Genomic DNA, 17142 nt, shown 5'->3' on the forward strand with positions numbered 1-17142 from the left:
CAGTGGCAAAGGGTGCAACATTTTTAAAGGGAACCTGTCACCCCCCCCCCCCCCCCAGGCGTTTGTAACTAAAAGAGCCACCTTGTGCAGCACTAATGCTGCATTCTGTCAAGGTGGTTCTTTTAGTTCTGTCCCTGCCAACGCTGCAATAATCGCTTTTAGAATGTGGCCCTCATTCCTCGAATTAGACCTGGGGGCAGGTCTTTCCCCCCTAACACAGACGCACCACAGCCGTCACTCAGGGCTTCTGCGCGCCGGGCGCCGCCTCCTCTTCCTTCATGAGCGCCTATGCTGTAAGTTTTTTTTTCGGGCATGCACAGTTGCGCTGCCCTTCGAACTTACAACACAGGCGTCGGGGATGCTAATGAAGGAAGAGGAGGCGGTGCCCGGCGCGCAGAGGCCCTGAGTGACAGCTGTGGTGCGTCTGTTAGGGGGGAAAGACCCGCCCCCGGGACGATTTCAAGGTATGAGGGACAAATTTCATAAACGATTCTTTCAGCAGTGCCAGGAACAAGAACTAAAAGAGCCACCTTGTCAGAATGCAGCATTAGTGCTGCACAAGGTGGCTCTTTTAGTTACAAACGCCTGGGGGGGTGACAGGTTCCCTTTAATGAAAAACAATTGCCAAATAGTTTTTTAGCCACAAATCTGTGCATTTAAGTAAAAAAAAATGCTCCCAATGGTTCCCATATCTTTCAATTGTTAAATAGTTCTTTAGTAGCCAATGTTATGTGAGCAATAAATTAATAGCATAAGTGAATATAAGAATCTTTGTATAGTATATTGTCAAGGAAATCTGCTTCTTCCACCTATGAGACACTACATCCCCTTACCACTGCCTCATGAACTCACCAGCTCAAACCCATATTGTTCAAAGCAACATAGACTGCCATGGTAATGTGGTGTCAAATGATTTACGTGAAAGAAAAAACAAAGCCAGCTCACCGTTTTTGTAGAGAGCGCGGAACCAGATCCTGACAAGACTTTGGAAGATAGAAAAAATGCAATGTTCCAGCTCAATAAAATATAAACAGTTTATTGGGAAAACAATATTTTAAGTTAAAATGCAAATTGCAAAAGAAATTATACAAAAAGTGCTCCTAATACATCACTATAGCCCCAGTGGGTAAAGCAACGCGTTTCGACCGTACCGCTGTCTTTGTCAAAGCTTAACTACCCAGAATACAATGAAAATATATAAAGGAACCTAAGACCAATCAAATTGAAGAACATAATCACACGATCAAAGGTCCTATTCATGAAAAGAGTATATAACAGAAAAAAAAAATGTACAAAAACAAATAAGAAAAGATAAAAACCATAATGCATAAACAAAGAAATTAATTAAGAAGTAACAAAATATTAAAATAAATCAATAATGAAACATGATTTAGTTTCTTTTGTTGAGGCTGTCTGGAAACCTGTTTCCAAGATTGAATATCCAGTAAGGCTCTCTGGTAAGCAGAGTCCTGCCGATGTCACCGCCGCGAGAGGGTTTTCTGATTTTTCTCTATACCTGTAATTTTCGAAGAACTGATATTACGTGCATGATGTTCAATAAAATGTTTGGACAAAGAAGAAATGCTGCGGGTATTATTACTGATATTATGAATATCGTGTAAATGCTCAGAGATACGAGTTTTTAATTTACGGGTAGTGCACCCCACATAAGATTTGCGGCATATAACACAATCTATCTTATACACAACATATCGAGTGTTACAATTGATATATTGTTGAATATTGAAAGTTGAAGTATTGTTATGATTGGTAAATGTTTTTGTGATAATCATTTGTTTGCATGTGGAACAGTTGGTAGTGCCACATTTGTAATTGCCTTTGCAATCAAGCCAGGTTCCCATTTTCTTATCAGTAGATGTAAACATACTAGGTGAAAGAATGTGTCCTAATGAGGGTGCCCTTCGTGCAACAATACTACATCCACCTTGTAAAATCTTGGCTAGGACTGGATCTTCGTATAAAAGGGGAATGTACTTGTTAATAATGTTTTTGATGTCCTGAAATTGTGGACTATATTGAAGACACACAAATGGTCTGTTAGAAAATTGGTTAGTCCGTTCAATATTGTTATTATTGTTTGAAAAAATTAAATCATGTTGTTTTTTATTCTGTACAATATGGTGCGCTCTATTTAACATCCAATTGGGATATCCTCTTTTAGGCCGGTTTCACACGTCAGTGGCTCCGGTACGTGAGGTGACAGTTTCCTCCCGTACCGGAGACACTGACACACGTAGACCCATAAAAATCAATGCATCTGTTCAGATGTCATTGATTTTGTGCGGACCGTGTGCGGACCGTGTCTCCGTGTGCCAAACACGGAGACATGTCAGTGTTCGTGGGAGCGCACGGATTACACGGACCCAATAGAGTCAATGGGTCCGTGTAAAACACGGACCTCACACGGACATTCTCCGTCTGGGGTCCGTGTGGCGTGCCGGAGACAGCGCTACAGTAAGCGCTGTCCCCCCCACATGGTGCTGAAGCCGCCATTCATATCTTCCCTGTAGCACCGTTTGCTACAGAGAAAATATGAATGATAGTGTTTAAAATAAAGATCCATGTGTCCGCCGCCCTCCCACCGCCTGTGCGCCCCCCCCGCTGGTCAGCAAATACTCACCCGGATCCCCCGTCGGCAGTCGCTCCTTCCTGGTCTGGCCGCGGCTTCTCTACTGTATGCGGCCGATTACACTCATGAATATGTGGCTCCACCTCCAATAGGGGCGGAGCCGCCTATTCATGAGTGTAAATGAGCGGCCCCACGTGACCGCATACAGTAAGCCGCGACCAGACCAGGAAGGAGCGACTGCCGACGGGGGATCCGGGTGAGTATTTTCTGACCAGCGGGGGGGGCGCACAGGGGGTGGGGGGGCGGCGGACACATGGATCTTTATTTTTAACACTATTCTTCATATTTTCTCTGCAGCAAACGTTACTGCAGAGAGGATATGAATCGCAGCTTCAGCACCATGCAGAGTGGGTACCACACGCTCCGTGTGGTACCCACTCGCCATACGGGAGGCACACGTGTCCCGCTCGTATGGCCTCCGTGAGTTCCCAGGCACACGGACACGGATAACTCCGGTACCGATTTATTCCGGTACCGGAATTATCTGGACGTGTGGGACAGCCCTTATGAAATTTATTTCTAGAATTGACCAAGTCATTTTTGAGTTCATTATTATTATTACAATTGCGTTTGAGCCTTATAAATTCCCCCACAGGAATAGATTTCACTGTGTGCCTAGGATGACTACTATGAGCATGTAAAATAGAGTTACCTGATGCTGGTTTGAAATATGTTTTAGTAGAGATATATTGGTTAGGAATGCCCATTAATTGCAAATCTAAAAATGAAATATTAGTTTTATCATGAACATAAGTAAACTTGATATTATAATCATTACTATTGATGTAACCAACAAAGGAATGTATGGCAGATACATCGCCGTCCCATATAATCAATGTATCGTCGATGTATCTGCCATACCAAAAAATGTGAGAAGAAAACTGATTATCAGATGTGAACAAAAAATCATATTCCCACTTGGCCATAACATTTTACAAGGTGGATGTAATATTGTTGCACGAAGGGCACCCTCATTAGGACACATTCTTTCACCTAGTATGTTTACGTCTACTGATAAGAAAATGGGAACCTGGCTTGATTGCAAAGGCAATTACAAATGTGGCACTACCAATTGTTCCACATGCAAACAAATGATTATCACAAAAACATTTACCAATCATAACAATACTTCAACTTTCAATATTCAACAATATATCAATTGTAACACTCGATATGTTGTGTATAAGATAGATTGTGTTATATGCCGCAAATCTTATGTGGGGTGCACTACCCGTAAATTAAAAACTCGTATCTCTGAGCATTTACACGATATTCATAATATCAATAATAATACCCGCAGCATTTCTTCTTTGTCCAAACATTTTATTGAACATCATGCACGTAATATCAGTTCTTTGAAAATTACAGGTATAGAAAAAATCAGAAAACCCTCTCGCGGCGGTGACATCGGCAGGACTCTGCTTACCAGAGAGGCTTACTGGATATTCAATCTTGGAACCAGGTTTCCAGACGGCCTCAACAAAAGAAACAAAATCATGTTTCATTATTGATTTATTTTAATATTTTGTTACTTCTTAATTAATTTCTTTGTTTATGCGTTATGGTTTTTCTCTTTTCTTATTTGTTTATGTTCATTTTTTTTTTTTCTGTTATATACCGGTACTCTTTTCATGAATAGGACCTTCGATCTTGTGATTATGTTCTTCAGTTTGATTGGTCTTAGGTTCCTTTATATATTTTCAAATGATTTAGCCTCTTATAACCTGGAGAGGAGAAGTAGGAAGAATAGTGAGGAGGACTCGTGTTGCAGCTTTCATGAAATGTATTTCACTTATGTGCTGATGCACAGCCACACATCTCAGTAGTACTGCCGTCTAATGTTTTACATCTCATTGCTACATTTGTCCGTTTACTACAGAGAAAGAAGAGTAGGAATCCATCTCTTTCTGTTTGCTGCGTAGACATTATAGCAACTAGTTTCCATCCACTAGCTTAGAGACAACTGAAAAATAGAGATAGAGCTTGCAAAGAGGAAAACTAGCCAAAAAATGTGGGCTGCGAGGCATACAATGAACAGAAATTGGGTTATTCAAGAACCCCCATGAACCCCCATTATTCATTTACCTGAAATGAAGGGAACACTTAAAGAAGCTATCGATTATTTTAAAAACTTTTTACATATATGCAGGCATCAATATATTCTTTTTTTTCTACAGAATCTTTGCCACCAGGTGAAAATGCCACTGTAATAATGGGCATTGATTTCTGTGACTCCACACAAGCTGCCAACTTTCAGCTCTGGTGAGAACATATACTCATAACACTTATTTATATTTATTTTTATAAATTCTGAGTGTATCCCAATAACCTTGTTAATAAGAATGGAGCAAAATGTAATATATTTATTTTGCAGCACACACACACGCCAGTTTTATGTGTCCATCCAGCCACCGGTGGGAGAGCTAATGCTTCCTGTGTTTATGAGTGAAAATGAGTTCAAGAGAGAACAGGGTGAGTGACAAATGTGTGGAGAGATTACAGACAAGTACCAAATCATGGAACAAATATTTAGCTTTTGCTTTCCAGGCCGACTGTATTTTATTATAGGTCTAGTTTTCCATCAACCCCTTCACAACATGTGCCATACATGTACTGCACATGTGGTGTCTCTCCCTTTAATATGGGTCTGGCACTGAGCCCACATCTTTTCCGGCACATTTCAGCTGTTTTGAACAGCTGACATGTGCCCCTAACAGCCGTGCGTGGAATCGTGATCCACCCGCGGCTGTTAACCTGTTAAATGCCGCTGTCAATCTCGGCATTTACTGTGATCGACTCGGAAGCGAGTCACTAATCCCGTCCACCTGATGGGTTGTATGACAACCCGGGGTCTGTCATTGTGGTCTCATAGCAAGTGAGCATTTCTGCTACACACAGGTGATCTGATCATCGCCTGTGTGTAGCAGAGCCGATTCCTTTATCGCAGCTTCTAGTCTCCCATGGATACAATTGAAGCAAGTGAAAAGTAAAAAAAAGTTTTAAAAAATATTTAAAAAAATTAACCCCTTCCCGACCTGTGACGCCACATAGGCGTCATGAAAGTCAGTGCCAATCTGACCTGTGACGCCTATGTGGCGTCATGGAATGATCGCGTCCCTGCAGATCGGGTAAAAGGGTTAACTCTAATTTCACCCGATCTGCAGGGACAGGGGGAGTGGTGCTTCAGCCCAGGGGGGGTGGCTTCACCCCCTCGTGGCTACGATCGCTCTGATTGGCTGTTGAAAGTGAAACAGCCAATCAGAGCGATTTGTAATATTTCACCTATGAAAACTGGTGAAATATTACAATCCAGCCATGGCCGATGCTGCAATATCATCGGCCATGGCTGAAAACTCTGATCTGCCCACCGCCACCGATCTTCTCCCCAGTCCTCCGTCCGGTGCTCCGCTCCCCTCCATCATCCTGTCCGCTCCCCCGTCCTCCTGTCTGCTCCCCCTGTGCTCCGATCCCACCTGTTGTGAATTCCGCTCTTGGGCTCCCTCCGGTGGTTGTAAGTAGCACTTTTGTGAATTCTGCTCTTGGGCTCCCTCCTGTGGTTTTGAGTGGTATAGCTGCTTCTTGGATTTAGCATCAGCAGCTGCTTCCACTGATCGTCTTTCTGGCTCGGCTATTTTAGTCTGGCCTTATCTCTCAATCAATGCCAGTTGCCAATTGTTCCTGCTTGGAGTCACTGATCTTTTGGATTTCCCTGACACTCTGTCCAGTTCAGCAAAGATAAGTCCTTGCTTGTCCTTTTGCAGTCCACTTGTTGTGGACTTTATTGTTCAGCACATTCTATGTTTTGCTCATTTGTCCAGCTTATCAGTATGGATCTATTCAGCTAAGCTGGAAGCTCTGGGCTGCAGATTTTGCCCTCCACACCTTTAGTCAGGTGTGGAGATTTTTGCATATCTCTGCGGTGGACTTTTTCTAGTTTTTATTACTGACCGCACAGTGTTCTTTCCTGTACTATCTATCTAGCTAGAAGTGGCCTCCTTTGCTAAATCTTGTTTCATACTACGTATGTCATTTCCTTCTCCTCTCACAGTCATTATTTGTGGGGGGCTGTCCTATCCTTTGGGGATTTTCTCTGAGGCAAGATAGCTTTCCTATTTCTACCTTTAGGGGTAGCTAGTTCTCCGGCTGTGACGAGGTGTCCAGGGAGTGACAGGAACATCCCACGGCTACTGCTAGTGTTGTGTTAAGATCAGGAACTGCAGTCTGTATAGTTACCACCTGCTCAGAGCTAGTCGCATGTCGCTGCTAAATTACCAGTCCATAACAGTGCAACTGGCCAAAAATGAGTTGAATGCATCTCAAAAGAAGGAAAAGAAAAAGAGTTCTGAGCCATTTTTTTTTTCTTTAGTCTGTTTTGTCTTTTTCCTTCCTCTTAATCTCTGGGTGGATTTGGGCGCGGACATGGATGTTCAGGGTTTGTTTTCTCATGTGGATCAGCTTGCTGCAAGAGTTCAGAGTATCCAAGATTATGTTGTTCAGACTCCAGCCTTAGAGCCTAAAATTCCTATTCCAGATTTGTTTTATGGGGATAGATCTAAGTTTTTGAACTTTAAAAATAACTGCAAATTGTTTTTTGCTCTGAAACCCCGTTCCTCTGGTGACCCCACTCAGCAAGTTAAAATAGTTATTTCTCTGCTGCGTGGTGACCCTCAGGACTGGGCATTCTCCCTTGAGTCAGGGGATCCGGCATTGCTTAATGTAGATGCATTTTTTCAATCGCTCGGATTATTGTATGACGAACCTAACTCTGTGGATCATGCGGAAAAAACCTTGTTGGCCCTGTGCCAGGGTCAGGAAGCGGCAGAATTATACTGCCAGAAATTTAGAAAATGGTCTGTGCTCACTAAATGGAATGAGGACGCTCTGGCAGCAATTTTCAGAAAGGGTCTTTCTGAAGCCCTTAAAGATGTTATGGTGGGGTTCCCCACGCCTGTTGGTCTGAGCGAATCTATGTCTCTAGCCATTCAGATTGATCGGCGCCTGCGCGAGCGCAAAGTGGTGCACCATATGGCAGCATCCTCTGAACAGAGTCCTGAGCCTATGCAATGTGATAGGATTCTGACTAGAGCGGAACAGAGGGGATACAGACGTCAGAATGGGCTGTGTTTTTACTGTGGTGATTCAGCTCATACTATCTCTGATTGCCCTAAGCGTATTAAGAGGGTAGCTAGATCTGTTACCATTAGTACTGTACAGCCTAAGTTTCTCCTGTCTGTGACCCTGATTTGCTCATTGTCATCTTTCTCTATCATGGCATTTGTAGATTCAGGCGCTGCCCTGAACTTAATGGACTTAGAATTCGCCAGGCGCTGTGGTTTTTCTTTGCAGCCTTTGCAGAGCCCTATTCCATTGAGGGGTATTGATGCTACACCGTTGGCCAAGAATAAACCTCAGTATTGGACTCAGCTGACTATGTGCATGGCTCCAGCACATCAGGAAGATTGTCGTTTTCTGGTGTTGCATAATTTACATGATGTTGTTGTACTGGGTTTTCCATGGTTACAAGTATACAATCCAGTGTTGGATTGGAAATCGATGTCTGTGACTAGTTGGGGATGTCAAGGGGTACATAGTGACGTTCCTTTAATGTCAATTTCCTCTTCCCCCTCTTCTGATGTTCCTGAATTTTTGTCAGATTTCCAGGATGTATTCGATGGGCCCAAGTCCAGTTCCCTTCCTCCACATAGGGACTGTGATTGTGCTATTGACTTGATTCCAGGCTCTAAGTTCCCTAAGGGCCGACTTTTCAACCTGTCTGTGCCAGAACATACCGCTATGCGGAGCTATGTTAAGGAGTCCTTGGAGAAGGGGCATATTCGGCCATCTTCGTCACCATTGGGAGCGGGATTCTTTTTTGTTGCCAAGAAGGATGGCTCCTTGAGACCCTGTATTGATTATCGCCTCCTTAATAAGATCACGGTCAAATTCCAATACCCTTTACCTTTGCTCTCTGATTTGTTTGCTCGGATTAAGGGGGCTAGTTGGTTTACCAAGATTGACCTTCAAGGGGCATATAATCTTGTTCGTATTAAACAGGGTGACGAATGGAAAACTGCATTTAATACGCCCGAAGGCCATTTTGAATACCTGGTGATGCCTTTCGGGCTTTCTAATGCTCCTTCTGTATTTCAGTCCTTCATGCATGACATTTTCAGCAATTATCTTGATAAATTCTTGATTGTGTATTTGGATGATATTTAGATTTTTTCCAATGATGGGGAGTCTCATGTGAAGCAGGTCAGGATGGTATTCCAGATCCTTCGTGATAATGCTCTATTTGTGAAGGGGTCTAAGTGCCTATTTGGAGTTCAGCAGGTCTCTTTTTTGGGGTTTATTTTTTCTCCTTCGTCTATAGAAATGGATCCTGTTAAGGTCCAAGCCATTCATGACTGGATTCAACCCACATCTGTGAAAAGCCTTCAGAAATTTTTGGGCTTTGCTAATTTTTATCGCCGTTTCATTGCCAACTTCTCTAGTGTGGTTAAACCTCTGACCGATTTGACGAAGAAAGGCGCTGATGTGACAAATTGGTCCTCAGGCTATTGAGGCCTTTCAGGAGCTTAAGCGCCGATTTACTTCTGCCCCTGTCTTGCGTCAGCCGGATGTGTCTCTTCCTTTTCAGGTTGAGGTTGACGCTTCTGAGATTGGGGCAGGGGCCGTTTTGTCACAGAGGAATTCTGATGGTTCCTTGATGAAACCATGTGCCTTCTTTTCCCGAAAGTTTTCGCCTGCGGAACGCAATTATGATGTCGGCAATCGGGAGTTGTTGGCTATGAAGTGGGCATTTGAGGAGTGGCGACATTGGCTTGAGGGAGCCAAGCACTGCGTTGTGGTCTTGACCGATCATAAGAATTTGATTTACCTCGAGTCGGCCAAGCGGCTGAACCCTAGACAGGCTCGATGGTCCCTGTTTTTATCCCGTTTAGATTTTGTGGTTTCATATCTTCCGGGATCTAAGAATGTTAAAGCGGATGCCCTCTCTAGGAGTTTTTTGCCTGATTCTCCTGGAGTTCTTGAGCCGGTTGGCATTCTTAGGGAAGGGGTGATTCTTTCTGCCATCTCCCCTGATTTACGGCGGGTGCTTCAGGAATTTCAGGCTGATAAACCTGACCGCTGTCCTGTGGGGAAGCTGTTTGTTCCTGATAGATGGACAAGTAAGGTAATTTCTGAGGTCCATTGTTCGGTGTTGGCCGGTCATCCTGGGATTTTTGGTACCAGAGATTTGGTGGCTAGGTCCTTTTGGTGGCCTTCCTTGTCGCGGGATGTGCATTCTTTTGTGCAGTCCTGTGGGACTTGTGCCCGGGCTAAGCCTTGCTGTTCCCACGCTAGTGGGTTGCTTTTGCCTTTGCCTGTCCCTGAGAGGCCCTGGACGCATATTTCCATGGATTTTATTTCGGATCTTCCTGTGTCCCAGAGGATGTCTGTTATCTGGGTGGTTTGTGACCAGTTCTCTAAAATGGTCCATTTGGTACCTTTGCCTAAATTGCCTTCCTCTTCTGATTTGGTTCCATTGTTTTTTCAGCATGTGGTTCGTTTGCATGGCATTCCGGAAAATATTGTGTCTGACAGAGGTTCCCAGTTTGTTCCCAGGTTTTGGCGGGCCTTTTGTGCTAGGATGGGCATTAATTTGTCTTTTTCTTTGGCGTTCCATCCTCAGACAAATGGCCAAACTGAGCGAACTAATCAAACCTTGGAAACCTATTCGAGATGCTTTGTGTCTGCTGATCAGGATGATTGGGTGGCTTTCTTGCCGTTGGCCGAGTTTGCCCTTAATAATCGGGCCAGTTCGGCTACTTTGGTTTCGCCTTTTTTTTGTAATTTTGGTTTCCATCCTCGTTTTTCTTCAGGGCAGGTTGAGCCTTCTGATTGTCGTGGTGTAGATTCTGTGAAGGACAGGTTACAGCAGATTTGAACTCATGTGGTAGACAATTTGACGTTGTCTCAGGAAAAGGCTCAGCGTTTTGCTAACCACCGTCGGTGTGTTGGTCCTCGGCTTCGTGTGGGGGATTTAGTCTGGTTATCTTCTCGTCATGTTCCTATGAAGGTTTCTTCCCCTAAGTTCAAGCCTCGGTTTATTGGTCCTTATAAGATTTCTGAGATTATCAATCCAGTGTCTTTTCGTTTGGCCCTTCCAGCCTCTTTTGCCATCCACAATGTTTTCCATAGATCTTTGTTGCGGAGATATGTGGTACCCGTTGTTCCCTCTGTTGATCCTCCTGCCCCGGTGTTGGTTGAGGGGGAGTTGGAATATGTGGTTGAGAAAATTTTGGATTCTCGTTTTTCGAGGCGGAAGCTTCAGTATCTTGTCAAGTGGAAGGGTTATGGCCAGGAGGATAATTCTTGGGTGGTTGCCTCCGATGTCCATGCTGCCGATTCGGTTCGTGCTTTTCACTTGGCTCGTCCTGATCGGCCTGGGGGCTCTGGTGAGGGTTCGGTGACCCCTCCTCAAGGGGGGGGTACTGTTGTGAATTCCACTCTTGGGCTCCCTCCGGTGGTTGTAAGTAGCACTTTTGTGAATTCTGCTCTTGGGCTCCCTCCTGTGGTTTTGAGTGGTATAGCTGCTTCTTGGTTTTAGCATCAGCAGCTGCTTCCACTGATCGTCTTTCTGGCTCGGCTATTTTAGTCTGGCCTTATCTCTCAATCAATGCCAGTTGCCAATTGTTCCTGCTTGGAGTCACTGCTCTTTTGGATTTCCCTGACACTCTGTCCAGTTCAGCAAAGATAAGTCCTTGCTTGTCCTTTTGCAGTCCACTTGTTGTGGACTTTATTGTTTAGCACATTCTATGTTTTGCTCATTTGTCCAGCTTATCAGTATGGATCTATTCAGCTAAGCTGGAAGCTCTGGGCTGCAGATTTTGCCCTCCACACCTTTAGTCAGGTGTGGAGATTTTTGCATATCTCTGCGGTGGACTTTTTCTAGTTTTTATTACTGACCGCACAGTGTTCTTTCCTGTACTATCTATCTAGCTAGAAGTGGCCTCCTTTGCTAAATCTTGTTTCATACTACGTATGTCATTTCCTTCTCCTCTCACAGTCATTATTTGTGGGGGGCTGTCCTATCCTTTGGGGATTTTCTCTGAGGCAAGATAGCTTTCCTATTTCTACCTTTAGGGGTAGCTAGTTCTCCGGCTGTGACGAGGTGTCCAGGGAGTGACAGGAACATCCCACGGCTACTGCTAGTGTTGTGTTAAGATCAGGAACTGCGGTCTGTATAGTTACCACCTGCTCAGAGCTAGTCGCATGTCGCTCCTAAATTACCAGTCCATAGCACCCACCCCCCCGTGCTCCGATCCCCCCCGTGCTCCGATCTCCCCCCCCTCATACTTACCGAGCCTCCCGGTGTCCGTCCGTCTTCTCCATGGGCGCTGCCATCTTCCAAAATGGCGGGCACATGCGCAGTGCGCCCGCCGAATCTGCGGGCGGCAGATTCGTTCCAGGTACATTTTGATCACTGTGATAAAACCACAAGTGATCAAAATAAAAAAAATAGTAAATGAACCCCCCCTTTATCACCCCCATAGGTAGGGACAATAATAAAATAAAGAAAATATATTTTCTGTTATTTTTCTACTAGGGTTAGGGTTAGAACTAGGGTTAGGGTTAGAACTAGGGTTAGGGTTAGGGCTAGAGTTAGGGCTAGGGTTAGGGTTAGGGTTAGAGCTAGGGTTAGAATTAGGCTATGTGCACACGGTGCGGATTTGGCTGCGGATCCGCAGCGGATTGGCCGCTGCAGATTCGTAGCAGTGTTCCATCAGGTTTACAGTACCATGTAAACCTATGGAAAACCAAATCCGCTGTGCCCATGGTGCGGAAAATACCACGCAGAAACGCTGTGTTGTATTTTCCGCAGCATGTCAATTCTTTGTGCGGATTCCGCAGCGTTTTACACCTGTTCCAAAATAAGAATCCGCAGGTGAAATCCGCACAAAGAAACACTGGAAATCCGCCGTAAACCCACAGGTAAAACGCAGTGCCTTTTACCTGCGGATTTTTCAAACATGGTGCGGAAAATCTCACACGAATCTGCAACGTGGGCACATAGCCTTAGGGTTAGGGTTGGAATTAGTTAGGGTTGGAATTAGGGCTAGGGTTGGAAATAGGGTTAAGATTAGCCTTGTGGTTAGGGTTATGGTTAGGGTTAGGGGTGTGTTGGGGTTAAAATTGTGGTTAGGGTTGGGATTAGGGTTAGGATTAGGGATAGGGTTGGGATTAGGGTTAGGGGTGTGTTGGGGTTAGTGTTGTGGTTAGGGGTGTGTTGGGGTTAGGGTTGTGATTAGGGTTATGGCTAGAGTTGGGATTAGGGTTAAGGGTGTGTTGGGGTTAGAATTGGGGGGTTTCCACTGTTTAGGCACATCAGGGGTCTCCAAACGCAACAAGGCGCCACCATTGATTCCAGCCAATCTTGCGTTCAAAAAGGCAAATGGTGCTCCCTCCCTTTCGAGCCCTGACATGCGCCCAAACAGTGGTTTCCCCCCACATATGGGGTATCAGCGTACTCAGGACAAACTGGGCAACAACTATTGGGGTCCAATTTCTCCTGTTACCCTTGTGAAAATAAAAAATTGCTTGCTAAAACATCATTTTTGAGGAAAGAAAAATTATTTTTTATTTTCACGGCTCTGTGTTGTAAACTTCTGTGAAGCACTTGGGGGTTTAATGTGGTCACTGCACATCTAGATTAGTTCCATGGGAGGTCTAGTTTCCAAAATGGGGTCACATGTGGGGGAGCTCCAATGTTTAGGCACACAGGGGCTCTCCAAACGCGACATGGTGTTTGCTAACGATTGGAGCTAATTTTTCATTCAAAAAGTCAAATGGTGCTCCTTCCCTTCCAAGCCCTGCCGTGTGCCCAAACAGTGGTTTACCCCCACATGTGAGGTATCGGTGTACTCAGGAGAAATTGCCCAATACATTTTAGGATCCATTTTATCCTGTTGCCCAAGTGGAAATGAACAAATTGAGGCTAAAATAATTTTTTTGTGAAAAAAAAGTACTTTTTCATTTTTACGGATCAATTTGTGAAGCACCTGGGGGTTCAAAGTGCTCACTATGCATCTAGATAAGTTCCTTGGGGGGGTCTTGTTTCCAAAATGGGGTCACATGTGGGGGAGCTCCAATGTTTAGGCACACAGGGGCTTTACAAACGCGACATGGTGTCCGCTAAAGATTGGAGCTAATTTTTCATTCAAAAGTCAAATGGTGCTCCTTCCCTTTCGAGCCTTCTCGTGTGCACAAACAGTGGTTTGTGACCACATATGAGGTATCGGTGTACTCAAGAGTAATTGTCCAACAAATTTTAGGATCCATTTTATCCTGTTGTCCATGTGAAAATGAAAAAATTGAGGCTAAAAGAATTTTTTTGTGAAAATAAAGTACTTTTTCATTTTTACGGATCAATTTGTGAAGCACCTGGGGGTTCAAAGTGCTCACTATGCATCTAGATAAATTCCTTGGGGGGTCTAGTTTCCAAAATGGGGTCACTTGTGGGGGAGCTCCAATGTTTAGGCACACAGGGGCTTTCCAAACGCGACATGGTGTCCGCTAAAGATTGGAACCAATTTTTCATTGAAAAAGTCAAATGGCGCTCCTTCCCTTCCGAGCCCTGTCGTGCGCCCAAACAGTGGTTCCCCCCCACATATGGGGTATCGGCGTACTCAGGACAAATTGTACAATAACTTTTGAGGTCCAGTTTCTCTTTTTACCTTTGGGAAAATAAAAAAATTGTTGCTAAAAGATCATTTTTGTGACTAAAAAGTTAAATGTTCATTTTTTCCTTCCATGTTGCTTCTGCTACTGTGAAGCACCTGAAGGGTTAATAAACTTCTTGAATGTGGTTTTGAGTACCTTGAGGGGTGCAGTTTTTAGAATGGTGTCACTTTTGGGTATTTTCAGCCATATAGACCCCTCAAATTGACTTCAAATGTGAGGTGGTCCCTAAAAAAAATGGTTTTGTAAATTACGTTGTAAAAATGAGAAATCGCTGGTCAAATTTTAAGCCTTATAACTTTCTAGCAAAAAAAAAAATTTTGTTTCCAAAATTGTGCTGATGTAAAGTAGACATGTGGGTAATGTTATTTATTAACTATTTTGTGCCACATAACTCTCTCGTTTATCAGAATAAAAATTCAAAATTTGAAAATTGCGAAATTTTCAACATTTTCGACAAATTTCCATTTTTTTCACAAATAAACGCAAAAATTATCGACCTAAATTTACCACTAACATGAAGCCCAATATGTCACAAAAAACAATCTCAGAACCGCTAGGATCCGTTGAAGCGTTCCTGAGTTATTACCTCATAAAGGGACACTGGTCAGAATTGCAAAAAACGGCCAGGTCATTAAGGTCAAAATAGGCTGGGTCATGAAGGGGTTAAAGTTCAAATCACTCCCTTTTTGCCTCACTCAAAACAAAACAATTTGAAAAAAATAAATTATACACATATTTGGTATTGCCGCTTTGTGAATCGCCCAATCTATCTACGTCAGCTCGGCACGCAAAAAATAATCTCTCACGCAGCCCCAGATCATGAAAAGTAGAAACGCTGTAGATCTCGGAAAATGACACAATTTTTTTTTTTAAAACAAACTTTGGATTTTTTTTCACCACTTAAATAAAATAGAATCTATACATTTTTGGTGTCTATGAACGCGTAATGACCTGGAAAATTATAATTGTAGGTCAGTTTTAGCATTTTGTAACATGGTTAAAAAAAAAACAGTTGTGGAATTGAACTTCTTTTTCAATTTCACCGCACTTGAATTTTTTTCCTGTTTTCCAGTACAAAATATGGTAAAAACAATGATGTCGTTCAAAAGTACAACTCGTCCCGCAAAGAACAATCCGTCACATGGCCATATTGACTGAAAAATAAAAAAGTTATGGCTCTGGGAAGCAGGGGAGCAAAAACAAAAACGCAAATGGGCTGCAGTGTGAAGGGTTTAAATACATTTCATTCTCTAAAAGGAACATTTAAAATAAAACTATTATGTAAGTAAGAAATACTACTACTACTTCACAGGCATTCATTGGTTAGGCTGTGTTATCAATGTGTGGTTAGTCTGTGCTCTTATTGGAGATGCCAAAGGGGTTCTCCGAGAAATGTAATAAAATAAATAAAATACCGTATTTTTCGGACTATTAGACGCACCGGACTATAAGGCGCACCCAGGTTTTAGAGGTGGAAAATAGGGAAAAAAATATTTGAAGCAAAAAAAATGTGGTAAAATATTTAATAACATAAATAACATACTATTATATGTGGTGTTATTATATATAATAGTATGTTATTATGTTGGAAGCTGCGGGACCAGTGTGGTGTCTGTGAAGTACGATATGAAGACGCTGGAGGGTGAGTATAAGGGCTCATTTCCACATGCGAGGCACACGTCCGTATCTCGCATGTGGAAACCAAGCTCTGGCGCCGGCACTTTGGAGCGGAGCTGTGCAGCTCCATGTGTTCCTATGCGGCCGCACGCTCCGCTCTGGAGTGCCGGCTCCACAGCTTGGTTTCCACATGCGAGATACGGACGTGTGCCTCGCATGTGGAAATGAGCCCTAAGAATGGGTGCACAGGGCTTATAGTGAAAGCACCACTCCAGCACTGCAAAATAACACTGGAGTGCTGCTTTAAAATCCCATGGGAGAACTATAACTCCCAGCATGTCTTGCAGATCCTATGACATGCTGGGAGTTATAGTTCACCAAAGGAGTGGCAGAGTGCTTTATTGTGTTTTGTAAAGACTGACCTCTTAATTGTGGCAGCCAGCCACACTGTGGTGAGGTAAAAGCTGGAGCATCCCATGGCTGCACACACACAGAGCCCTCCCTGTTGTTGTTGCCTTTCCACAGCACAGGACATAAGAGGAAGCTGCAGATTCTAGGTGGGAGTCTGAAGGACCTGTGATGATGTCAGAAGAGGGAGGGCTCTGAGCTGCCATGTGATGCTCCAGCCCGCCCATTTCTGACATCACACAGGTCCTCCCTGTGCACCAGACAGCTCAGCGTCCAGCACAGGCAGGTAGACAGCGATCTCCTGGCCCCTGCTGCTGCCTCCTCCTCCCCCGGACACACAGATTCTCCCCGGAATCAGTGCTGGGGAAACTGTGTGTCGCTGCTTAAGTGCAGCATTCATTTGCTGCTCCCAGCTCACCGCTCAGCTGATCGGTGGGCGGGGAGCAGCTAATAAATATTCACTGCACTTAATCAGCGGGGCCATGTGCTTTCCCCAGCAGCTGATTCCGGCAGCGGGTACATCCTGAAGTGGGATAACAGTGCGATCCCACTCACTGCTGCCCCCCTCCCCACATGCTATATCCGTACTATAAGACGCACCCACACTTTCCTCCCAAATTTGGAGGAAAAAAAGTGCGTCTTATAGTCCGAAAAATATGGTACATTTAAATATTACAAACTAGATGGTAGCCCGATTCTAACGCATCGGGTATTCTAGAATATGTATGTAGTTTATTTAT

General features: G+C 43.9%; 1 protein-coding gene across 5 annotated transcripts in view; it reads left to right on the top strand.

Annotated features, from left to right (window-relative positions):
* AP3B2 (adaptor related protein complex 3 subunit beta 2) overlaps positions 1-17142 on the top strand; it is a 136176-nt gene that overhangs the window by 108351 nt on the left and 10683 nt on the right. For all 5 annotated transcript variants that reach the window (XR_013215677.1, XM_077263991.1, XM_077263990.1 and 2 more), the window contains 2 exons: positions 4828-4912; positions 5025-5122. Coding sequence is in view for 4 of the 5 variants with exons in the window: in XM_077263991.1 (XP_077120106.1) it covers positions 4828-4912; positions 5025-5122 (183 nt within the window). In the remaining variant the exon portion in view is untranslated. The remainder of the gene's footprint in view (positions 1-4827; positions 4913-5024; positions 5123-17142) is intronic.

This window comes from Ranitomeya variabilis, chromosome 5 (assembly GCF_051348905.1).
Source record: "Ranitomeya variabilis isolate aRanVar5 chromosome 5, aRanVar5.hap1, whole genome shotgun sequence".
Taxonomy (NCBI): Eukaryota; Metazoa; Chordata; class Amphibia; order Anura; family Dendrobatidae; genus Ranitomeya; species Ranitomeya variabilis.